At 33.0% G+C, this 26,805-nt stretch overlaps 1 protein-coding gene across 1 annotated transcript; it reads right to left on the bottom strand.

The window, feature by feature from the left end:
- On the bottom strand, positions 1-26,805 carry LOC127722378 (papilin-like). The gene is made up of 11 exons (XM_052229257.1): positions 26,598-26,805; positions 25,523-25,715; positions 23,545-23,709; positions 21,354-21,478; positions 20,549-20,663; positions 19,267-19,424; positions 7,843-8,038; positions 6,919-7,083; positions 4,323-4,453; positions 2,192-2,303; positions 1-184 (listed from the first exon to the last, which is right to left on the bottom strand). Exons 1-11 carry the CDS (start codon positions 26,637-26,639, stop codon positions 24-26), a joined length of 1,563 nt encoding a protein of 520 aa, XP_052085217.1. The 5' UTR covers positions 26,640-26,805; the 3' UTR covers positions 1-23.

The raw sequence follows: 26,805 nt of genomic DNA, 5'->3' as shown, positions 1-26,805 counted from the left end.
ACAATTGTGGCTATTTTTTTATTTTATTTTTCTGGATCCACACAGAAATTCATACAAGAGAACCTGCAGCACTTCCTTTTGCCCTCACACTGACTATCTCTTTCACATTCAGACCTTCTTGCATAGCACTGTTGTTGTGTGATGAATTGTCCAGGATCATTTGGGCATTTTCCAGGTTTGGGATCTAATATAAATTATAAAAGAATAAGAAAACCAAAATATACTGCTTCAAAATTTGATATGTTTAACATTTTACTGTAATATCTGACTATTCTGTATAAATATACGGAAAGAAATGCAGGTTTGAAAATTGTAACGTCGTCGTCTTCAATTTAACACTGTTCTTTACAAAAAAATATATCATTTTGAACACTTTTAAGAATTGCAGTATACAGAAAATACCCACACGTTGTCTCTAAACATAAACTTTATTTGTATTTGCCTCAAGCCAGAATGGAAAGCCTTGTATTCTTTCAGTTTCGGAGCCTTTTGTACAAATTAGTCATACATTTTGAGACAATGAATAGTTATCATATAAGTTCATTACGTTTCATAGCTACAATCAGTAAAACCTGAGTCGTCCATGGATCTCTTACTGCTTACATAATGACAAAATGAACTCCAAAGAGTTGTTGAAAAAGGGGCGAAAGATAACAAGGGGACATTTTATACTTATTAAGTCAAGAGAAGCTGGGAATGTCAGGGCAAGAAACGCAAGACGACGAAGAAACGGCGAAAAGTCGACGAAAAGACGATAAAATTTTCAAAACATTACATAAAGAACTATGCCTTCCTTTTTACATTTCATTGATACATCTTTTTAATTATTCAAAATAATCAGCCAAAAGGGGTTCTACAAGAATCACTGGTCATTCACCTTCATTTGATTTCTTAAATTATCAATATATAATCTTCATAGTTTGATATTTACGCATATGCGAATAAACTATTTTGATTGAAATATGCTCTTCTTTCCGGTATGTTCTTTTGGTTAGGGCCCGAGATGATGGTGTTAATTCTTACACAGTCTACTAAAATGATTATATCTCGGTGTGTCCCGAGGTTTTCTTAATGTTTGTATTGTTTTTGCACGCTTCAGTGTGATTACAGGGCTATATTATGCCTGTTAATGTTTGAATTATTTGCCAGATTTATTTTATCGATATTACTCCAAAGCTTTAATCTTCAATTCACAGTTGTGTCGTGGTCGTCAGTTTGAATAGAATTTCGCTCAAACTGGTGCTTTGGATCGTCTTAAACTTGCAGTGAAGTGAGAGTTTTTGCTCTGTGGTGAAGGCTTCACTGTGACTATAAGAAGGAGAACAGCAACAAAAGCGCTGTTCCTTTCCTTTTTTTCTGTGCGTGTACTGATCTTGTGTCATACATTTGTAGATGGATACGCCCTATCCTTTCTTTTATCTTAAAGACTGAGCAATAGGAAGCCCACCGAAAACTGGGGCTGATAACAGATGCTACGGACGGGTAAGCATATTCTGCTCCACTAGTGCCACCAGACGTGTTAACCATACGATGTTACAAGGTAATACAAATGAATTGAAATTTCTTAATCTTTTATATTTTCATTTTATTGATGCACAATAATTTAACAGATATATTCTAATGTGCACACTCATTATTCCTGAACACCTTTTCGCGAAACGGTACTGATTGGCATCAGTAGTTACAAAAGTCTGAAAACTTTTATCAAAACAAAAAGAGTACCGGATTTGATTGTGTAATCTTCTGTTTGAATTAGTGAATCTATTTTCTTTATAGACACAACTTAAATGAGAATAATATGCATTGTTGAAGGTTGTCGCCTGTTAAAACGTTTAACCCCGCTGCATTTGTTGCACCTGTCCTAGGTCAGGAGCCTGTTGTTCAATGGTTGTCGTTTGTTGATGTGGTTTATAAGTGTTTCTCGTTTTTTATATAGACCGTTGGTCTTCCTGTTTGAATTGTTTTACACTAGTAATTTTGAGGCCCTTTATAGCTTGCTGTTCGGTGTGACCAAAGGCTCCGTGTTGAAGGACGTACTTTTACCTATAATTGTTTACTTTTTACACATTGTGACTTGGATGGAGAGTTGTCTCATTGGCACTCATACCACATCTTCTTATATCTTTATTGTGTACAAATATAGTATAATTGGGGTGGTGGTGAACTTTTTTTTTATCAATACCTTGCATACCTAGAATTGGAATTCGACAGCAGCCAGAGCAACATAACTCGTTTTCAGCACATTCATCGTCAATCAAACAATTACGTGTACATACTAAAACTGGATTTGTTGGACAGGATCCCTGAAAAAAATGCATAATTTATTAGTGTAAAAAAACCCCATTCTATTAAAAGTTTGCCAATCAACGGTACGATATTAAACTACAAATGAATGTGACATGTAATGTTCCGGTTGGTACATCTACATAATCCGTGGACTTTATTAAAAGCACTAAATGTTAAGCAATGATTAATTGCTGCAAATGAGACAAAATAACTCGTCGGTAAGAAATACTGAATTTCCGGATACAAATTGTGTCCTTGTTTAAAAATTTGGCAAACATTGGAGCTCATGTTGTTGGCTCTACTTTTTGCTTTTGAATGAATTTTACAAACTTAAATTGTTGAACATAATTTACCTATGTTCAAATCTCATAAATTGACAAAGAGGACAAATCGAGACAATAAGCCAAACAAGATGGAATATCATGCGCTAAAAAAGGAAAGAAACATGGTATGCGTCTCCATTTATGCTTGCATCTCCCGCCATGCGAATCAATACTCAGTCAACATCTCATAACCGGGAATAGGACACATCAGGTTGAATTACAGAATGCTAAAACATGTCGCTAGTGATTTGAGACACAAACATCAATCAACTCGTGATGGTGTGGGTAACATCATTACAGTGTCTATTTCAGTCGTTCTTCTGCAGACATGTAGCTGTTTTGGAGTAGGTTTTGTGTTAGAACAACCTGCTAATGACATCCATATCGTATGAACACACACAACTGCTATATGAAAACGCCATACGACAGGTAATATGGTATGTTACTGCTGGGGAATGAAAAGTTGTGTATTGAAAAGTTTAAATCATTACGTTTTACATAGATTCTAGTTTGAAGTCGCCCAGCTCTATCAATATTGGTGCAAATATTGAGATATACGGAGGTATCCTTAATCACACGTTCAGTGGGATATATGAGATGCAACCACTTATTAAAATGTGGTTGATTTAGTTACAGGACATTATCAATATATAGGAAAGTGAAATTACAAAAGTTTGCATTAGCTTTTTGTTTTTGTCTTAATTGGGACATCGTTCGACAAAACAATACAATTTTTTTTGTAGCAAACATTTATAAAAGCGCAATAAAGAAATAATATTTCGCTATTAGCAGTCAGTTTGGTTCAATTTTGTCATTAATAAAAAAAACAAAACATCACTGATATATTATTGACTTGCAACTCATTTAAATCCACAATCATGCAACCTTAATGCATTTTTATAGATATAAGAAGATGTGGTATGAGTGCCATAAGACAACTCTCCATCCAAGTCAAAATTTATAAATGTAAACCATTATGCATGTATGCAGCATGTTGTGGTTAGCAATTTCATTCATTAAAAGGAAAAGTATGTCAGCTTTAAAAAGTGAAAAAAGGGAGACATTTGGATTAACCATTGCGTTGACTTATCTGGCCCGCCAAACAACCATTCTTTTACACGTAAGATGATGATTTACATATTCATTAACAGACATACAAAATCCGATTGCATGTGCTCGCTCTATGTTTATATCGTGTTATATGATTGTAGGCAGTCTTCGTATGTCATCATGATAGATAATTAGATGGCGTCTGATCCAAAATACACATGAATTGTTGTTACAATAAAGCGAACCCATGAATTGTTAATTGTTTCTTTTGGACTTTTTATTATATGGTAGGTTTGTATGAATTCTGCTGCTTTTTGAGTAAAAACGACAAGTCGACCAGTCTAATACAAAATTAATACCAATTGGAATTCCGACAGTCTGTTGAGATATCAATCAACACATACGTTGTCGATCAACAAGTTCAGCATTTTGATAATATCATCCTCGTTATAATATTTTTTTCAAATCAGTGCAGTTCTTCCCTATTTTTCATGACAAAAAAAAAATAGTATTAATTTCGTATGTACAAACCACGTTTTGTACAAAAATCATGTTTAATGAGACTAAAACAGGTTAAACAAAACTGGTAATGTATCGCATTTGTGTATACTTTATGCAAAAGTATTCTGTAAGAATTGAAATAATAAAACAATTAAATATTACCTGTTTACATCGTGAATGAAAACAACCAGTAATACATTTTACGCCATTTATCACGTCATATGTGAATCCACCACAAGTATAATTTGGAGGGGGAGGAACACACGGTGGTATTGGCCCACATGGATCTTTCTCTGCAATACAAAAGTACATATCCATGTTTGACTTGTGCATAGAGTAAAAGATGCATGGTTAATAGAAAAGAAACGATATGAGGTAGCCATCCATGACACAAAATCAGTTCATGCACAGCAAAAATTACAAAAAAGCAAAGTAACAGCGCAAATATAAATATACGAATATTACTGTCGAAATAAATGCATTAATGCATTAGCCACTTATTAATTTGTTATTTTAAAATATGAGTTTTTTAACCCACCAGTGTCACTTTATGCATTTTCAGAGTATGTCTCAAACAATTGAAAAATTTAAAGCAGAATTTTGGACATAATACTGTACAGATAATTACTATGTTTTTCCATTGTTCGGTGTAATTTTTATTGTGGCAATTTGTTTTTGATGTTTATTTTTCAAAATGTTGATGTCTTCCTATTCTTTTCGTTTCGAAGTTACTTCACAAATGTAGTTCTTATATAACAAGTGTCTTGTACACCAGTACCCTGAAATCAAAAGTATTCGTTATGGAGCCGGTTACATATATCAATCCCCAATCGAATTGTTTTGAAGTGTAAAGTTTCAGCCAAATATCGTTATTTGTTAACAACATCTTTTGCAAACCTACCAAGTAATACAAGTCATTCAGGAAAGGCATATAAAACAAGATAAAATTGATTTCAATAAAACAAAAACAAAAACAACCCAAAAATCCTATGGTACACCAAGAAAACTCTTTTGAATAATCTAAAATATTTATGAAGACTTAAGTCTTTTGACACGGATTCTTTGTTTTCAGATGTTTTTCGCACATTTCTGACAACATCTTGAAATGATAGAGATAGGGCCAGTGTAAATCAATATTACAGATCAACACTTCTGATAGAGGAAAAAATGGATTGAAATAGTGATTACATGTTTTGAAACAACCGTATCTGGTTGTAAAAAATGTAATTGCTTCCATCGGATTAATGAATACATCTTTTTCAATAATATGATTGTAAGATAGGTAAATCGTATTTACTGGTGTTAACAGTAATATTTCGGTTAAAGTAAAATACATATTTATGTGCTTAACAACAATATAACTTAAAGTCGGTTGTGCTGTGTGTTTGTGATGTATTTTTGCACAGGTTTGGCTACTGGATACTAATTATGGTCATATTAAACAATTACTTCTGTTTTGGTTGCTCACTTAGTTTTGCCAACATAACTAATGGTTAAGGATGTTTGCTCCTCTGTTTCAAAATAACAAACTTTTTTAAAGACTGTTATAAATAAATAGTATATAAATAATGGAACTTAAAAAGCAGAAAAAAATGATAGGTCCGTGTCCTTGTTTTTGTGATATAAGTAATTGAAAGTTTGGCGGGAAATGATTCTCTCTAGATTTTTCATACATTTAACATAAAAAAAATGTCAGAAATGTTATGACCTTTTTTCTTTCAAAAACTATGAAGATATAAGATTTTCAAACATGGCTCTTTAAACTATATGCAATAAAATTATGAAAAGAAAAGTAGGGGTTAGTGGGCAATTTTTTTTAATGGCAATACATGGATAAAACCAGAGGTTTCCGAAAATATGGCAAATATTCAAAAACAAGAGGAGCAAACATCCTTAAGCTAGTTATATAGTTATAAATACTTTTTATAGACAAGTTTTATTGCTCATGTCAAACATCAAATTTCTTAAACAAAGAATAAAAGGTAGCAATCTAACCGGCAAAAACATTAGTAATCTAAGTAAAACTTGAAGTTACAATTCAATATTAAACACAACGCCATTGGTGATCTTTAGCTGATTAAAGATTTTTAGATAACATGTCGTCTTCACAATCTAGATTTTATAGCTTTTGCAACTAAATCATATAGTAAGATTGAATTAATCGTACATTGTATAGAAATTGTATTTTACCCACTCTATATATAGATATCGACATAACTCTTTGCCAAGGAAAACTAAATCAAGCTCAGACTGACTTGAAGATAACATGTTAAACTTAGATTGTAATAATTCGTCATGTCATGCTAAATATTGTACGTCTTTAATGATACACGTGCTGGCTCAGACATGAACATACCAAAGACGAGATTATCTGTCGATACGTTAGTAACATCCAACAGCCGAATTAAAGCCAGAAAGATTTCTGACATTTTTTTTATGTAAAAAGTAGTTATATATGACATCGAGATGAAAGGTAAAATATCAACCATGATGACATTTCACATATTGTCATACTCAACATCATACGTTTGCGTCAAAAAGCAACGACAGAGGTCAGATCATTACCACAGTAGTGTATTGTATTGACAAAATACATATTACTCTGATACCAAAAGTTTGACGACCCTTCCTTAAAGAGGCCACTTAATGAACTTTTTAGTTTCATCAATTTATCATTTGCAAATACATGTACGTACTTAAATACAAATTAAAATAAAAAATTTAAAACTGTTTTTTTACTTAAATAGATTCCACTCACTGACGCCATTGCACAGTTTTTCGCATCCTCGTTTTGTTTTGAAGTTATTCTTGTTACCATACAATCCACCATATATAAAAGTTTCACACTTCATTGTGTCAGCATTGTAAAACCATCTTTTGATTTCAGCTTCACCAGACCCATTATCTTTTGACAAAGTACATACTTGGAAAAAAAAGTAGTTTTTTCCGTTTAAGTGTCAATCATGAAGGTATTAAATTACATACTGTGGATTCATTTATTTTCGTGGATACTAATTTTCGTGGATTGAGTAAAAAAGGTATTTTCGTGGATATTTGATTTCGTGCTTTTGCCAATTGAAAATGTGTATCTATTTGAACATTAAAATTCGTTGTTCACTTACACACACGACATACACGAAAATTGATATCCCACAAATGAAAATGAATTCATATTAGCATTCATTGACATATACCAACATATATATTTCACATGATAGATGCATACTTGCAAAAAAGATTTTCATTTACTATGTAATGGAAAGGAGGAAATCTTTATTTCAAATTGGAAAATTTGGTAGTGATGTCAGATTTATTATAGTATAACTCATATTGAATTTAAAATTTAATCATTGTTTAGCGTGGGTCGTTGTAGAGTTTCAAAATTGGTCCTACATATTTTCATCATGTTTAAAGGAAACCTTGCATTATCTGGCATATGAATTATCTAAATTATTATTATTTCATATAGATTTGGTTTGTAATATAAATAAATTAACATAATTTTATTATTGATATCAAGCATGTCTGGTTTTTGTGTGTATTTCTGTTTTTGTTTGTTGTTTTCTCACTTGCTGAAAAGACACTGCCTTAAACTTTTTTTCAAACTTTGATTAACGAACACTGTCATATGATGGACGCAAAACATTCTATATATTTTTTCAGTACTTTTGGCAACTGATACCTCGTTTTTCGCAGTCAGTATGACATTCTCGCATCGTTTTGAAGTTATTTTCGTTGCCGTCACATCCACCATAGAAAAACAGTTTACACTCTCCAGAATTTACGTCAAAATAATATCTTCTCATCCTGGCATTACATGGTCCGACATCTTTCTTTAGATCGCAGACATTGTTTACTAGTTGTGCATCAGTTCTTTGCTTAATTAAAATAAAAGACGATGTCTCCAATAATTAAATGTATTATATAGATGATGGTGATTTATATCAATTTCCAATTGTTAAAAATTCCGATAATCTCTCATGTGAAATAATTGATTATCTACACTCTAGAGACTTTCCCCACCTTTTTCTGGATTGATTGATTGATTGATTGTTGGTTGCTTAACGTCCAGTGGCAAATATTTCATGCATATTCAGGACGAGAACAAATTAACAATAAATACAATAGGTAGGTTCTATAATAGGGGCGTCCGGGACTAAGGTCGGAGAAATTTAGACTGCCACGGGAAATGAGGGTATATTGAATGGGGACAGAAATTTAGCCTGGCAACAGGTCACCTACGGACCCCTCAAAGAGTTGTTAAAGGGTTCTTAACGTGCAAAGAGCGTGGCACTCTCTTTACACGAGGCATCGGATTTAACGTCCCCATTCTGACCGGACGTGGCTGTAACTTTGTACATCCCGCACAGCCAAAACGGACGCCCCACTTTGGCAAGGGTTTTACTGCCGGTCGGAGGAAGACCAATGGTGACCATACTTCTATTCTCCAGTCACCCTTGGGGGGGGGGGGGGGGGCTTTTTCTGGATCTTTCTAGAGACTTAAACTGAAAATATGAGCCTTAATATATACACTTAGTTGACTTAGTTTGTCAGCAATAAATGAAAACAAAACGTGATAAATTGCATTCATCCGAAGCGATTTTCTGGGTTAACCTTCACCGGGAACGCTCAACGCCAGTTATTTGAAAGCCAATGATGCATAAGAACCGGAACAGTTGAAGAGCTCTATGACAAAAAGGGACCTAAAATATTGATAGCCTGGTATATTTATACAAACTTCTTACTTCATATTAATCAACAAATCGGCATCTGGTAAATATATTTATACCAACATTTTGCATCACACTAATTGTCAAATCGGCATCGCTGTGTTGAAGGCTCATTGGTGGCCTGGGGCTGTTTCATACTCTTTGGTCGGGTTGTTGTCTCTTTGACACCTTCCCCATTTCTATTCTTTATTTTATTATCAATCTTCTCGAAGTGACAATTTTGTGCAATACACTTGAAAGTACATAAATCGACAATGACATAAAGAGAATCCAACTATTGCCAGTAACACAGAGAAAGAGTGTTGATATCTTCTGAAAAATTAAACCACTTGTGACCAAACGCCGCTATGGATTAAACTTATACAGAGCTCTTGTCGAATTCGTGCGTTGTTCAGTATGACTTTGTCTTATTTATGATATTCAAATACGGTGATTATTTAAACTATAAATAACGGAAATCGACATAACCTTTATTTATTGATAAAGATAACTTTCATTGATTACCCTTCGTCAAAACATCAGGTTAATCCCGCTTTTTTATTGTAGATTGCCAGTCTATTTGTATTCCGTGAAAAGGAAGACTTTTAAAGAAAGTTTTTTTTCTAAATTTCCGTCGCTATGCTTACATAAAGTATGTCATTAAAACAAATACAGGTAAATCCTTTGACAGAAAAAATACCAAACAATAAACGATAAAAAAGTACAATAAAAACGACGTAAGCTACTTTAGGGCTTACTGGTTTGTGAATTTAGATTTTGTTAATAGGCAAATTATGTAACAACTGTAATAAAAAAAAAATATAGAAATTTGCGGAAACTTTCATACTTCTACGTTAAGGATTACAATCACATAAACAGATTATATTTAAATCTTTCAAATTGTTAGTTTCAAAGTTGAAATATAAAACTGTCCTTATAAACCAAAGTCATATGAAGTTTTTTTCTATAGTTGGAGAATGTACGTAGTTATGTGTAGACATTATTTATTGTACATGGTGTTATCCAGGTTGACCTTTTTCGAATACCCGTTTAACAGATGATAGCGGATATGTTCCTAATCTCGTAACTACAATCCCGTCCCTTTTTTCCGAATGTGACCAACCGAATAAGACGTATTACCGAGTTTGTACTGACATGAGCAACACGACGGGTGCCACATGTTGAGCAGGATCTGCTTCCGGAGCACATGAGATCATCCCCAGTTTTTTGTGGGGTTCGTGTTGCTCAATCTTTAGTTTTCTATGTTGTGTTTTGTGTACTATTGTTTGTCTGTTGTTGTTTTTTTAGCCATGGTGTTGTCAGTTTGTTTTCGACTTGTGAGTTTGAATGTCACTCTGTTATCCTTCGCCTCTCCTTTGAACATGCTTTAAATGTACAGAGAATAATAGAATGGACAAACATCATTCAATAAATTTTAAATGAGACGTGCACACACATTTACGCAATTGACGTTGCAGTGGCTAGGTTGGGTCAATCTTAAATATTTCAGCAAGACTTAGTGTTGAAAAAGGGGCGATCAACTATGGAGCATGTTGACAATATTTAATGTTTTGTAAAGACATCTTTTATCCATTAAGAAATCGAATGAGATGATACAGCGGGTGGATGTTTAAAAACTATTTATTCTTCATGGCATTTCACTTGAGAAACAGAGTACTTCTTTTGATGTTATGGTTACGATTGTATCCGTCTTATTATATATGCTTTCTGCAATATTTGACGTTAGTGTTTCGACTATCAGAGACGGAACACTTACATGTATATATATATATATTCAATTACACATATAGTCGTCTAATTTATTGACCTTCATAAGTTTAAACAGTATTTATTATTGGAAATTATAACAATGAAATAGTAAAATTTTACTAGAATTGAAATATGGGATTCGGAAACAAGTTTGGAAAAACTTCAATAAATCCGTCTCTGACCTTCTTTGAATAAAAGGCGCAACCTAAAAAGCTGAAAAAATTCCATTTGCAAAAGGGATATCAACGAAACTTCAATTGAAATTCAAATATATTGTCACAATCATTATGATATTAACATGCCAAACAAAATTAGTCTGATATATAAATAAGAAGATGTGGTATGAGTGCCAATGAGACAACTCTCCATCCAAGTCACAATGTGTAAAAAGTAAACAATTATACATGTAGATCAAAGTACGGCCTTCAACACGGAGCCTTGGCTCACACCGAACAGCAAGCTATAACATGTATAAAGGGCCCCAAAATGACTATTGTAAAACATTTCAAACAGGAAACCCAACGGTCTAATCTATATAAAAAACGAGAAACGAGAAACACTTTAGAACCACATCAACAGACGACAACCACTGATATGTTTGTTTTTAGCATACACCAGGCCGTTGTTTTCCCTTTTGAATTGTTTCTCGTTTAGTTTCATGCCGATACCGTGTAAACCTTACTATGCTATTTATGATTTGTTCATTGCTGAAGTATACTCTTTTACAGACTTTCACTGTGTAGATACAATACTAGTAGTATAATGCGCTATCTATTGCCAGTCAATACAATGAATTTTGAAATCGTGTAAAGCAGAATTTAAACTGTGTAGCCTTTGGCAAACCGTGCAGTACGTGTAATAAGGTTTGATAGTGCCTTCTTTTTCCTTTGGTCCCTTCAACTGATCATTCAGTTGTTTTATTTCCGTCCCAGTTTCAAGCATGATTCTTAATTTATATGTTTTTTTTTCCTGAAAATTGCGGCCGGGATAGACAAGTGGTTATTTTCTACACAAAATGATATCACAATGTCGTTCCTTTATAGAAAATAGACAATAAGTATTTGCACAAATACATTAACTTTAAATGGCATGATCAAATACGACCAATAACACAGACAATTTTTATAATTATTTTAGAGTGGGAGTGGTTCTCATATGAGATTAAAAAAAAGAAAACCCTAAATGACTACAAAATATTAATGTCCATGTATATATATTTAAACCTCAAGAGAGATAATCATTTATATATATTTTGCAGTCAATTTTATAATTATTTGCGAACAGCTGCTCTACCGTGTGGACATATGCATCAGTGATATTACTGCATGCAATTTAATACAATTGCAATACATGTATTTTTTTTTCATAAACGAATCTTCCAATAAGGCAAAGTATGGACAGACTGAAAATATACAGTATTCATTTTCAATTTCATTAATGTTGCAAGACAAATCGACCCCTTTTTAATTGCTAGGGAATGGGCAATGCCTCTTGATTTTACTTAGAAGTGATTTGTCTGATTTCGTTTTAAAAGTATCAATATATGGATTTCGGTCTTCAACTTTATAAATATCATGAAAGCAATTTATATTTTCTTATTAATTTCCTTAAGGAATAAACAGTATGGTTAAGCTTGAGCAAAGATCCTTTGTTGGATAATTTTATATACTATTTATATAAGTTTATACTATTTGGGTCCAAATCTAAATGGACATATCCTAATTTATTTATCTATAAAAATAAGAAAATGTGGTATAATTGCCAACGAAACAACTCTCCACAAGAGACCAAATGACACAGAAATTAACAACTATAGGTCACCGTACGGCCTTCAAAAATGAGCAAAACCCATACCGAATAGTCAGCTATAAAAGGCGCCGAAATGATAAATGTAAAACAAATCAAACGAGAAAACTAACGGCCTAATTTATGTACAAAATAATGAACGAAAACCAATATGATATACAGAAACAAACGACAACCACTGAATTACAGGCTCCTGACTTGGGACAGGCACTAGTCTTTTACAATGTTGACCATTTACTGGTTTTCTCTACATTTTTGTAGATTTTATAGGCCAATGAATCAGGGAAGTTTATGATATGATTTAAAAAGGTAACTTTCAGACAGATTAATTTTCAGGTGCAGATAAGTTATGTCTGTCTCGGCAAGACAAACTACATTGGTGTGTAGTATATGGTTCATATTGCTAAGTCTTGGGTTTCTTTGTAGTGTATTGGGAACTTGTTTGTCTTGTCGTAGCCATGGCGTTGTCAATTTCGATTGACTTATGTGTTTTGGATGTCACGTTGGCATATCCTGCCTCTTTTTTGCAATTAAACTGACCAAGACACATTGTATCAGAAGCTGTCACAACAAGACAAACCCTAACTTACACATTATACATATTTTAGGTAAACACCTTGAAGTCATGAGAGAGTTTTTTAAAGGTTACAAACGCAAACATGATAAAATATATTCATTATGTTGCCAAATTCCTGATCAACGTTTTGACTTAAATTTTCATATTTGATGTATTATATGTTAAAACGTATATCCAATTCAAATTACAAAAAGAATAAAAAAAGAAACAAAGAACAATACTTTGACTCGTTATAATATATTTTATACGTATTTTAGATTAGACGCCATATAATTAACCATCAAGAGTACCACCGAAGAATGTCAATGGCCATCGGACCGGATATGAAAATGAATATAATGTAAATAGACAGCAAGCACGTGCAATCAAACGATGAAAATTTTTATAGGCCTGTTCGATATCATGGAATAGATTTAAAGAAATGTAAATCGTTGTTTAATCTGTGTATGACTGACTTTTTGTTGGCCGAATCTGTCAACAAAACGATTTTCCTATTGACTCCCTTTGATCACTTTTCGGTGTTGACATTCTTTTCTTTTTAGTAACTTAACACTCTTAGCACATGCGTAAGGATCAAATTAAGGGCTGCATCAATACAGAAATTTTAATAGATTGTATCCCTGGAAATATAAATGCTACAAGTATTATTTTTCGATTTTTAGATGCAGTTAAACGACTTCTAAATGCAAATAAAATTCCATCAACATCCTGAATATCGCACAATTACGTACACCTTGCTTTTTAATCATGTTAATATTTAGTAATACATTGTTACATGTATATGATAGATAGAAAAAAAAAAAACGAATAAAGAGAGTTAATTGTAAAAGTACAACTACAATACAACGCCCACGATTCACCATCCGTTATATAATATTTACATGTAAGCTTACCAACGTTATGTATATTAGGACCACTAAAAGTCTTCCTATATGCATCCTGAATGTACAAATTATATAATGGATAATCACAATCATTCAAATATGAATATTGTATTTGCACACCTTTAATCCTCTTGTGCCATATGTTGTACAAATAAATATATGCATCAGAGGATGTTTTTGTTTTAATGCATGTAATGTATTACAGGTAATACGTAAAGTGTGGTTAAGAAGATTGATGTTTTAATGTTCACATTGTTATCAATACTTCCGTAGTCACACTGACGTAACTAAAAGTGCAGATGTATTTTCTCATTTCCAGTGGTCCTTGATGGAATAGGACTGGTTTATCTACTCGTTTTTTTCTGTGCGTGTTTGTGTAAAACTAATGTTCGAATTTCTGTATCAAAATATATTCCATGTTTTTCCGCATGTTATATGCGTTAAATATGTGCCACTGAGTGTTAAACAAACAATCAATCAACCAAGTAAGCAATATCCCAATCAATCAATCAAAACTTAGATCTGAAAATGACGTGGTTTTCCGCAAGATAATATTGTCAATCTAATTGTAGCACAATTGGTCGAAGTGAAAACATGTAAAATGTAATATAATGATCAAATATTTGAATGTATTTAAACTGTGATGCTGGTTTCACTAGCCATTATACCATGCATCCCATGTTATGCAGTTTGCTAAACACGTGTAATAACACGATATTATATGTGACGAACTCGAAATTGCAATCTTTGTAAAAATTATTTTATTCTCCTAATCAATCATAGGACTTCAAACTGTGAAACTATTTTGTGTCGATATGCTCTATATCGTCACTTTGACATCTGTTACAAATCGTGAGTTGAAATGTTTAAAGGGTCCTGTCTGGTGAGTGTAATCTTAGTGTAATGTCAGACTGTAGATTCAATAATAAACTTTGTACACGGTACCATTGATACTATAAATACTGTGAATACAACATTAAATAAAATGAAAATATAGTTTCTGTACTAAATATATAAAAAAAATTGTTTGGCCTTGGGAAATCACTCAACTATCTGAAACATAATTTTTCTCCAGGACTTTGTTAGCTACCGGTTCTTTCGTGGAAAGTACTCCAGCTGACAAGCCACTACGCTCAACTTGAACAAGACAACTGAAAAAAGAATGACAAAGTGAAGCTTCGTCTGACGGCCAATGCGTGGCAGTGGACCAGCCCCCGCGTGACGGTGGACTACAATGTTTTAAGTTGTTGAGTTGAGGTTGGAGATGGTAAATGAACAATGCTTGGAAAATGAATGAAAATTATGAATGATAAGTGAAATATTTCAAAAGGTGCCAAACAACTCTGATGAAAAAGTGATAAGAAATCAGAAAATGTCTGAGTGACCGACAAGTATTTAGAATGAGGAGTCCCCCGGGATCACCTTCAATAAGTCAATAATACGACAAATAAAAGAAACAAAATACACACATGAAGCAGACATGTAGTACTTATGTCCATAAATTCAAACTGTCTCTAGCAATCTAGAGACCAACGGTATACGTTTTTATCATGTGATCCTCTATTTTAGCTTGACCAGCTGCGGTTCCAGCACCTATTCTAAATGAATGACATGAAAAGTTTTTAGGATCATATCCGCATAACTCTTGAACATGTGTGTTTTTTTGTTATACAAAATTATCTTTCCATTGCTAAATTGCCAATTAATACAAAATGAGGGTCAGTGTTCTGATAAGGCGGTATACACTTTTTCCTGGTCGCTAAATATCTTTTTAAAACAAGATAAGGACAAATGTGACTATTAATTTTGTGAAACTGAATATCTATACCCTTACGAAATGTACCAGTTTTTGACTGTTTTAAGTGTAAGTTAGCAACATTGTCTGTGAATAAAATGTCTGATATACATAAATTAATTGTAGGTTCTAATTGGTCGGATTTGATAACAATTATTTCACCGCATCGGAGAAAGCCAAAGAAAAAAATCACGCTAGCAGTTTCTATCACGACGTCAATGAACTATGAAAAAAAAACTCCCTTTTGTAATCTTTTTATAATTTTTTCAAGAATTTCAAAAGTGATAGGTAGCCTTACTCTCTTGTTCTGATTTTGAGATCGTTTGACAGAATTTAAGATCAATGTAAGCCTATGACATGGTTTGCCGTTACACAATTCCAAAGGACCACTACAATTTTCCTTCAAATAATTGTACCTTATTCCACAGAGATAAAGTGTAATGGTAGAATATTGAAGTTTCAGAACTGTTTGACAATGGGCAACAAAATAAATGAGGATTTCTTCTGAAACTGGGCCCAAGTTATTTGTAAATGTTATTCAACAGTAAACATCTCTTAAAAATGCATGACGCCAATATCATACACGTCCTTGCTCCTCTTATATATAGACGTCGTCAATAGTTGTTCGACAGTTTGATTAAACACCATATTACATTTGAGATGTTGGGACACGGGTCCGGAAAGGGGTCTACATCCGGTGCCAGTGTTCTGAATCTTATTTGAAATCTAGATAAGGTATCACTTATATCGGTTGTAAACCTGGCACGTGTTTGCACATGCGCACCATGTTAATTTTCTCATTAACTTCATAATATACAAACATTTTGATCTGCCTTTTCTTTATAATCTCGACTGTAGACATATTATCAGACCAAAATAACACTTTTTTGTTTTCCATGAGGCGCCCCATAAAACAGCTGCCACAACGATCGGGTACAATTCAAGAAAAGCCATTGCATGATTACTGTTTGTGATGTTTTTTATTTTTGTCGGCCATGACGAATAAAACCACTTTCTACCAAAATATTCACCAAAACCTATCGGTGACCATGCATCCGTGAATAATTCTATATCGTAATTAGATATAAATGTAGAATTATAAAACATATTAATTCTATTCCAATTGTTTAAGAATAGTAACCAACAATCGAGATCTGTCCGACATTCTTTATCTAAACGCACATAATGATGTTATTCTTTCGCTTTGTTTGATAAATTGATTAGATAAGACACAAATGACCTGCCTGGTAGTATAACTCTTCATTCAAAATTTAAATGCCCAAGCAGCTGTAGAACCTCTCTCTCAGATCAAGAGAATCTAAAACTTATATTTGAAATAAACTCATAAATTCAAATAATTTTTTCCTGATGTAAGCGGACTTCCTTTTTTTGTGTATCGAGGATGATGCCAAGATATTCAAGACACGTTACAGGGCCAACAGATTTATGCATTGCTATTGGAACATTTAAGCGTTTAAAAATCATCAGAGCTGGTAATCAGATGATCCCATGTCCCAATCTACATAATCTATGAAGTGAAAATGCATTATTATTTTTTTCTAATTTTTTATCTTAGGAATTTGAACATGGAATAACTTTTGAGAAAAAAATGTGTTCAGCTGTTGCAGTCGTTGATTTTACCAAATATGAGGTTGACTTCGAACTTCGAATGGACGGGAGGCGCTGTCCACAATAGATAAAGGTTGGAGTGACAAAATCTACATGAAATATGCATAGTTGAATAAAAAACTCTTGCCTGGAGTTATACAGTTAAGATGTTAGGTTGTGGTGAATCAATTGATTAACTTAATTGCTGTAGAAAATGGAACTGAGACATTGTTCAGTGATTCACTGGTTCTGCATACCTTTCCTATGTTTGTAAGTTTATTTCTTTGGTTGGTACAATTGAAATAATGGAATTATAAATTCCTTCAAAACGAATCAGTTCCGTAAGTGTTGGTGATCTTTTAATCGTTGTACTTTTTCGAAAATATTAATAATAAAAGGTTAATTTTAAGGAGTATATAAATGTGTAAACTCGCCCCTTTCACTCAGAAACCTAAAATACAGTTAGAAAAGTATTCAGTTTGTGTTAGTGTGTCGAACAACGAGTTTACACATAAATTATCCTTACTACTAAGGAACGTATTGATCACATGTAATTAGAACATTAACGTACATGTATCTGTGCTAAACAGGCTATTGATTAATATTCAGTAAATAACAGATTGATTGAAGATGATGTGGCATATGTACGTGACTGTACAGAATCTCAAATGTATAATACATGTGGTGGATAGTTTTCTCATTGGCAAGCATACCAAATCTTTATTTTATGTTTGTATTGTCATTTCTATCTCCCCGACTTTAGGAATCCTACTCATGATCCCTCAAATGAGCCTTAATCTTTTAAAAAGTATTATATTTAGTTTTTTTTTTTATAATTTGACACAGTGCTGAATACGCATGATGAAAAAAAAGAAACAGCATAATTCTTGCATAGTGCAGACAAAATAGCGGCACAGAAGCTTTGTCTGTTGTGTTCATACTTCCAACATTGGACAACACCAACTTACCCTGAAGAAAGTACAAACAAAGTGATACAACACATGGTTCAATTAGCTGAAATTGTACAGGTAGAACATGCGATGGGGTTAATAGTTATCAAAGGTACCAGGCTCATAATTTGATACGCCAGACGCGCGTTTCGTCTACATAAGACTCATCAGTGACGCTCAGATCGAAATATTTAGTAAGCCAAAACAAGTAAAAAGTTGAAGAGCATTGAGGACCAAAAAATTCCAAAAAAATTTTGCCAAATACGACTACGGTAATCTATGCCTGGGATAAGAAAATCCTTAGTATTTCGTTAAGCAATTACCAAATACTGTTTCATTGCCTATGTAAATCGTATGTCGTAAAACTAAAACACCTAAAATAAGGGCGTTTGCACATTCCAGCTATAGATTGTCACTGACTTGAACACGAAAAGTCGGCAAATAATTTGAAAAGCAGGGTCAACATTTTTTCAGGCTACCACAAAAAAACTTTTACGAACTCTTAAGACAATGTATAAACAAAGAAAAGAAAAGAAGTTACGACAATCTGTACATTTGAGACTGTTATATTTAAAAAAAGAAAAAAACAATACGTGTTGAAGATTACGAGGTTTTTTTTATGTTTTCATGTTAAACTCTGTTATTGGTTTATTTATTAGTTTTAAGAACTTAACTGATAACCCTTTATATCAAATGATGTATTTCTTGTCTGTAGATTCAAGGTCACATACGAGGAAACCCTGGGTTTTTTTAAAGTTGATATTATAATCGTACCAAGCCTCCCTACATGGGGCGATGACTGTTATTCATGATGTTTTATTGAAACTCGTTTTGAAAGTGTGCCTACATGTAGCTACTTGCATGCATCATTAAATTACGTTTACTACTCAGATGTTTCGTTTTAGTGCACCATATCACTTTCCAAAATATTATTTTAAACTCTAAAACATAATATAAAATAACAAGTAAAGCGTTTATAAAATATAAGTGTAGAACGTTTTTAATTATTTGTCAGGATCCACACATAAATTCCTGCAAGAGAACTGGCAACACTTCCGTTTACCGTCACATTGGCTATCACGTTCACATTCAGACTTCCTGAGATAACATGTACGTTGTGCAGTTAATTGACTAGGATCATTTGGACATTTCCCAGGCTTAGGATCTATAGGAAATTGAAAAATAAACATTAAACAGAAGCATTTATGTTAAAAATTAATCCGGAATCGTATTTTTTATTCGTTGTTGTATTTATTATTTGAACATGTTTGGCTAGTTTTCGGAGGAATTTGGTGTTGTTGATTAGTGAGACTTTTTCACGAACCAATATTGTTTTGGTAAGATCTGTTGTGCCTTTTATGTATTATTGTTAAATTTCACGTATAGATTATATGACATATTGGACAGGGCCTTAACACCGGTTTTTATTTGCACAAACAACATAACCGATGCTATATGTGGAACAGGAACTGCTTTCTCTTTCGAGGTGACATTGGTGCACCCTTAATACTGTTAGTTGTATAGGGAAACACAGTGATGTTCGTCTTTACACACTCCATACCGATCAGCACATCAACTGATCCCTTACCTTCTATCACTTTTGCGTTCATTATTTCGTTTTCTTTATCGTTAAATTGCCGTAGTTGTTTTTTTTTAACTCATCATTATAAATCTTTCTTTTATTAAAATATTAGTGTACGAATTGTTTCTATCAATGGACATACGACGTACAAAAATGTAGGCTAGAAGCTCAAAGACGGTACACTTGTTTCTACCGAGTTGTTAACAGCCCCTGACCAACTTGCAAGAGGCGCATACGTTGAACGTGGATACTTTAGTGTTTTGTGAATAAAACATAATTATGTTTGTATAGCAATGAAAGCAAAATGAATAATAAGGAATCATATAACAATTCATTATATAAAAAGAAAAAAAATAGAATTATGTAATATTGTTATGTTGAATTGTACTGACTTTTGCATTTATGCAATGCGCCTTATTCATCATTTTCATCCAATTTTTATTGATAGTATTAGAAAATTTGGCCAGAAAGTTTCCACATAATGATGTCTTCAATGTCATTTTACATTTGAAGTTCTAATATAATGTCAGCAAGTTACAATCGACAAGTCGGTATTTCCAGGTTCAAGTGCGACCATATATCTACCCATGCATTTAATCGTACATAAATTAAATTAATAAACATCAATGTCTAGACTTTATTAGTCTATCCTCTTTTCCCATTAAATGCATAATGGACCCCTCCCACATTAGAAAGATCTCACCTACCTAGAACTGGATCTCGGCAACATCCGGAGCAACATATTTTTTCCTCGTCACATTTACTGCCAAGAAGCAGATTACAAGATGAACATGTTTCTATCGGATCTTTCGGGCAAGGTTTCTAGAAAAAAATTACATGTCATTGAATACAAACTAAAAATATCTCATCATCAACTCTGTAAAATTATGATAAGTTGATTTATAGAATTGTTTTTGTATTTTCTAGTTGGATTGTCGGACAATTTATGACAGTACATTGTATTTGCTAGATTTCATTGCTAGATAAAATCTATAATTTATTGATATTACACCGCATCTGTGTTTTCAATGCAGAGATGTAACGTGACCAGCCGCTAGTAAATAACTCAACCAATACCAGAACAAGAGACCGTCTTGTATTTTTATGCCACCGGCGTTAAAAGGGTTCATTAAGGTTTACCCTTGTCCGTCCGTACATACGTACCGAAATTGGTTTCCGTTCTCTTACTTTAGTTTGCCTCAACTAAATGTTTTGAAACTTATACATAAACCACAAAACTCAGACCATGTTCCAATTTGGATGGCGTCACTTTTACCAGTCTAAAGTTATGCTCCTTTATCCCGTTATATGCAAGCGGGGGCATCATCTGTGTCCCATGGACACATTCTCCATTTATAATATCAATCTTAAAGCCTGCAATGTATTTGAGATGATGAACATCAATCAAAGCTTTGCTCCTTAACGTTCGGATTTTATCATTTTGTTTTGCAGCATTGATTTTGTGTAATATATTGACACACCATACCATTTCTTTTTTGGGACAAATATTACCTGCGGACATCCAAAATTACAACCTGTTATACATTTCACACCATTTATGATGCGATATGAGAAACCGAAACAAGAGCCAAATGGAGGACTAGGACATGGTGGCAACGGTCCACAAGGATCTTTCTCTGTAATAAAAATACATAATGTAATAGATTCATTCATATAATGGAATGTTTAGTAATGCCTTGCTTTTACGGGTTTTTTTTCCTGTTATCTACTATACTGTTCTCATAGAAATCAGTGTTTGAGTCATTAATGCTCTTCGACTTCGTAATTCATTTGACCTCTTAAGTTTTTGGTTTGAGCGTCACTGATGAGTCTTCTGTAGACAAAATGCGCGTCTGGCTACACAATTTTGTGCCTGTGGTATCTTTGATTAGTTTTATTGTTACTGTACTCATTTTAACGAAACGTATTGTAAAACCACAATATATGAACAATTTGGGAAAATGTTAAAGGTAAGCAATGCTCGACGAGCTTTTCCATTGTTTCGAAGCTAGTGCAAACACATTTGGTAGTTTCCGATTATATACGTTTACTATTTTTGTCCTGCGAGTTAACGTTGACCCTTTGTCTTTATCTGTATACATCATGTATAAAACCAATTTCGTATAACTGTTATTTGTACAACAGTTACCTAATCGGGGATACGTATTTTTCTAGAAACACCACAACAATAAAAGGCCATGCGATGACAAAATGTGAATCAAATTCAAAGGAAATGCAAGAGGCTGAATTATATTACAACAATATTTGCGATGTTTAGAACATTTGCAAGTTGGTCAGCATCAGGACTGGTGAAAAACCTTCACCAAAAATAACATAAACTATGAACATAATTATAAATATAAATATAAAATATGAAAAATCCCAAATATCACATAACATGCATAAGGAGTGGGATATGATTGCCTTTGAGGCAACTATCCACCAGAGTTCAAATGAAGTCAATGCAAGCAATTATAGGCAAGCATATGGCCTTCAACAATTAGAAAAAACAATATAGTCTAGTCGGATTTGAAAGGTTCCGACATAAAAAAAATGTGAAACATTTTAAATAAAAATAACTAACGGCCTAATTTATCGAATCAATCTACGAACAACACATATGGTCGAGGTTTCAGATTATAGTAGGAACATCACAAGTTATAATAGGCAATGCGATGACAAAATGTGAAATAACTTTAAGGGAAATTCACAGGACTGATTCATACAACAACAATTTTGCAATGTTTAGATCATATGCAAGTTGGTTAGGCACCAGGCTTTTGACAAACATTCACTGAAAGGAACATAAACTATGAACATTATAAATGTAAATTAAATAAATTTGATTGAAATAAAAACCCAAACATCATATGTAGACAATTTATATGATATGGTTCTAGTATACTACGGCTTTAAATTGTTTGTGTACTTTCCACATTCATTTAACATAATATAGTGCAAGCAGGTTCCATGTATTGGGCTTTTTTTTAGACAAAGAAAAGATGCTTTTTAAGTGTTTAGAACTTCACCAGATCTATTTTTTTTTATTTATACCATTGATCAATTGCACAAAAGCAGCCTCTATTTTTGTTTGAAGTTTGTCTTTGTATCGATCTGATGAGTTAAGCCTTTTACAACTGATTTTTTTATAGTTTGTTCTTATGTTGTGCTGTTGCACCACTTTCCAAGGTTGGGGGATGGTTAAGCGCTCATATTCATGTTTAACCCCGCCACATTATTTATGTGCCTGTCCCAAGTCATGAGCCTGTAGTTCAGTGGTTGTCGTTGGTTCATGTCTGTCATAATTGTTTTTCGTAAATTGTTTTGATATAAATTAGGCCGTTACTTTCTCCAATTGAATTGTTGCATATGTTTCATGTCGTGGCTTTTCATAGCCGACTATACGGTATGGGATTTTCTCATTGTTGAAGGCCGTACGGTTGCCTCGAATTGGTTAAGTCCACTTCATTTCAACTTTGGTTGATAGTTGTCTCATTGGCAATCAAACCACATTTCCTTGTTTTGATATTACATTTTAAATTCATGTACATTATATGCATCAGTTTCGGATATATGTGCAATAATGAAAATTGTTCTTGTATTAGTTCTTTCGTAGATAGTTGTCTCGTTTGCAAACATGCTACATTACCGTATATTTGTATTGATTGTTCAAAACAAATAGTAACCCACAGACTATACTTACTGACGCCATTACATGATCCCTCGCATTCTGTTTTTGATCTGAAGTTATTCTTGTTGCCATTCCATCCACCATATATAAAAGTTTCACATTTCATCGTGTCAGCATTGTAGAACCATCTTTGGATAGCTACTCCACCTGGTCCACCAAATTTCGGCAAAGTGCATACTTAAAAGAAATGAAAACAAAACGTTATCAATTCCATGCGTCCGTAGCTCTTTTATGGATTGACCGTCACTAAGAACGCTGAAAGCAGAATATTTGAAAGCCAGTGATGTATAACAGCCATCGAAAGTCAACTTTGCTTGAGGGAGTTGACACTATTTATTTTAGTAATTTCTAAACAATTAACGGCAAAGAAAGGACAAATAGATGATTCATGTAACTGCTAAATTCAAAATTAGATTTAATAGCCCTACCCCATGCTATTTATAAAAGCAAATGTCGCTAATTTGTGATCTTTCCGGAGCACACGAGTTCACATCGTTTTTTGCTGGGGATCGTGTAGCTGAATCATTAGTTTTTTGTTCTGTGGACATGTTGACTATTGGGTCTGATTTCTTTTATCGGGGAGGAGACATTGTGTTTTTCTAGAGCATTCTTTTAATTTGCAGCTTGGTACTAAACATGTCTACTGTTTTTTAAGTGTAATGTACAGATAAGTGGTTGTGTTTAGTTATTTTTTTAATGTTTTTGTCTTTTTGTCTTCAGAGGATCACTAACTGTCATCGTTACCACCGAATTTTACTCAAATGTTTAAAATTGATTTATAGCATACTAAAATATTTACCAAAAATACCAGAGTTCAATAAGAAACAATATGCAATGAACGAAAAAGTAATACAATATCAGCATATTGAGCGTATTTTAGGACTAAACGCGATCTAATTAACCATTTTGATGACCTTTAAAAACTTTGGATCATGATATGACCTGATATGAATAAAATTACAACCACCTACAATAGTATAACGACGCTTTTTCAAGGTCTGTTTGATTTCATGTCATAGATTTAAAAAACAAATAATGTAAATCGTCGTTTTACCTGTATAAAAATATTTTTTTTTATTTCGAATCGGTCAACAAAAGCATTCTTCCGGGGGCTCCCTTTCTTCAATGTTCAATACACTCATTATCTTCTTTGCAATAACTGAACATACTGTGCACACGGGTAACACATCTCTTGATAAGGGTTAAATTACTTGTCGTATGTTGCATTTTGCATGCATACGGACCAAAATGAGGTAGAATTTTGAACATAAGACAATTATAATATATCAACGATATTTTGTATCTTATTTTTTCAATATTGAACCAAAATGACTGATTATGGACTCATTGCGGTTATGAGCTTTTTGATCGTTTCAAAAACTTGTCACGTGATGAAGACTAATCTTGAATTCAAAGTATTTGCCTGAAACGGAAATACAAGACAGTTACATGCATTACTGAGAAAATGTAGCTATACATATTAGAAATTCAACAAAAAACAACGCACTTCCATCACAGTGTATTTTGTCATTTAACCTATTAATATAGTGAAAACGGTGAGTAATATTAATACAGGATACATCTTATCTGTTATCGCTATTAAGTTTTAAAAAACAGTTACGTAGACAATTTCCTGTTGGGGTCAAGTGCTGAAAACACAAATGTAATTAGTAATGAGCTGTAAGGAAGGAAAACATTTAAAAAAATAAACATTTGGGATTTTGATAGTATATAAACCAATTGTTCAAAGATAAGTTAGAATAGAATACACAAAAAAGCCGATTAGTTGTAGATGTTACGATTGCTTTAAAATGTTATGCACAATAAATTGTTCAAACAGGGTCCCAGTTAGCTATAACTGGTTTGTTACGTCATGAAAAAGTTGCGTAATTTCAGAACTTATCCGGATTAGAACAAGGACTAATAAAGGTCTATGCACAATATTGGACGAACAATATTTCATTTCTAACGACATGACATATATATAAACCTCGTTTCTTGCAGATGGTTTTACATTCTTTTTTCGTTTTGAAGTTGTTTTCATTGCCGTCACATCCACCATAGTAAAAATCTCCACACATTCCTGAATGTACGTCGTAATAGAATCTTTTCATCCGGGCATTACACGGTCCTACAACTTTTGGTAGGTCGCATACATTATCTGATTGTTGTGCTTCAGCTGTCTATGATGCAAAAAGAAAGATATAATTATAGAAAATACAAATAATGTGTCTATTAAAGGTTTCTTGTAACAAGTGATTGGCCGAAACTTTAAAACACTAAATTAATAATAAATATATCAATGAAATTTTTTCCGGCATTCTTTAATGATATTTACGCTCAACAATATAGATTTCAATCACTCTCATGTACAACAACAACAAGAAAGAATAAAAAACAAGCAAACTGCTGACTTTATGTATTACGACAATTACAGACCTAACCGATGGAAATAAAGCCAATTACATTTTAAATCTCAATAACATTTTCTCAGAACCCGGAGCAGAAGTTGGACAGGGTGCAAGCAACAACAAATTACCAAATTGATTTTTATAACTATTTCCCGGTATGACAAAACGTGTAACAATCCAAAAGAGAAAAACCCGTTTAAAAATAGAATATAAAAAAGAATTTTATATTCTATTCTATTCTGGCTTATACTAAAACAATGGACAGGTTGACAGCAAAAGATTTATTACATGGGACATTCACATACAGTATGTGGCGGGTTTAAATATGTTTGTGAGCTCTCAATATTTCTCTAACAATGGTGTTTAAACATTACATAAAAACAAACTGAAAATTGTAATTGGAAAGGGCTTGTATTTGTTGGTTTCTAGTACCCTTATAATATCTAAGATACCCATGTGAAATTAAGCTTGAAAGAACATTGTCAACAAAATTTGCACACTAGAAACTGGTGCAATCTTTAACTGTATACGCAATAATAATATGTATTTTTTGACGCCTTGCTTATTTCACATAAAATGTCAATATATGGTATTAATATCATTTACCTAATTGTTGGAATCACACACATGCAGCTTTGCAATGTTCAAACTTACCAAAATTGAGAAAAGGAAGATCACTAATGGTCCAATATACATCCTAATTGACCAATATACAATAACAAATTAAGATAAATATTCACGTTCCAACAAAGTACTTTATAATCAATTTCACACAAAGTAAATCCCTTTTTGCAATGTGTTGTTCTAATGTGCACTCATATAAAAACCACTTGTGGCTGTTTGAAATAATTACATAGATTAC

This window comes from Mytilus californianus, unplaced genomic scaffold, assembly GCF_021869535.1.
Source record: "Mytilus californianus isolate M0D057914Y unplaced genomic scaffold, xbMytCali1.0.p SCAF_12, whole genome shotgun sequence".
In the NCBI taxonomy this organism is placed as follows: domain Eukaryota; kingdom Metazoa; phylum Mollusca; class Bivalvia; order Mytilida; family Mytilidae; genus Mytilus; species Mytilus californianus.
Note: the sequence above shows the minus strand (reverse complement) of the source record. Positions and strands in the feature narration are given on the sequence as shown.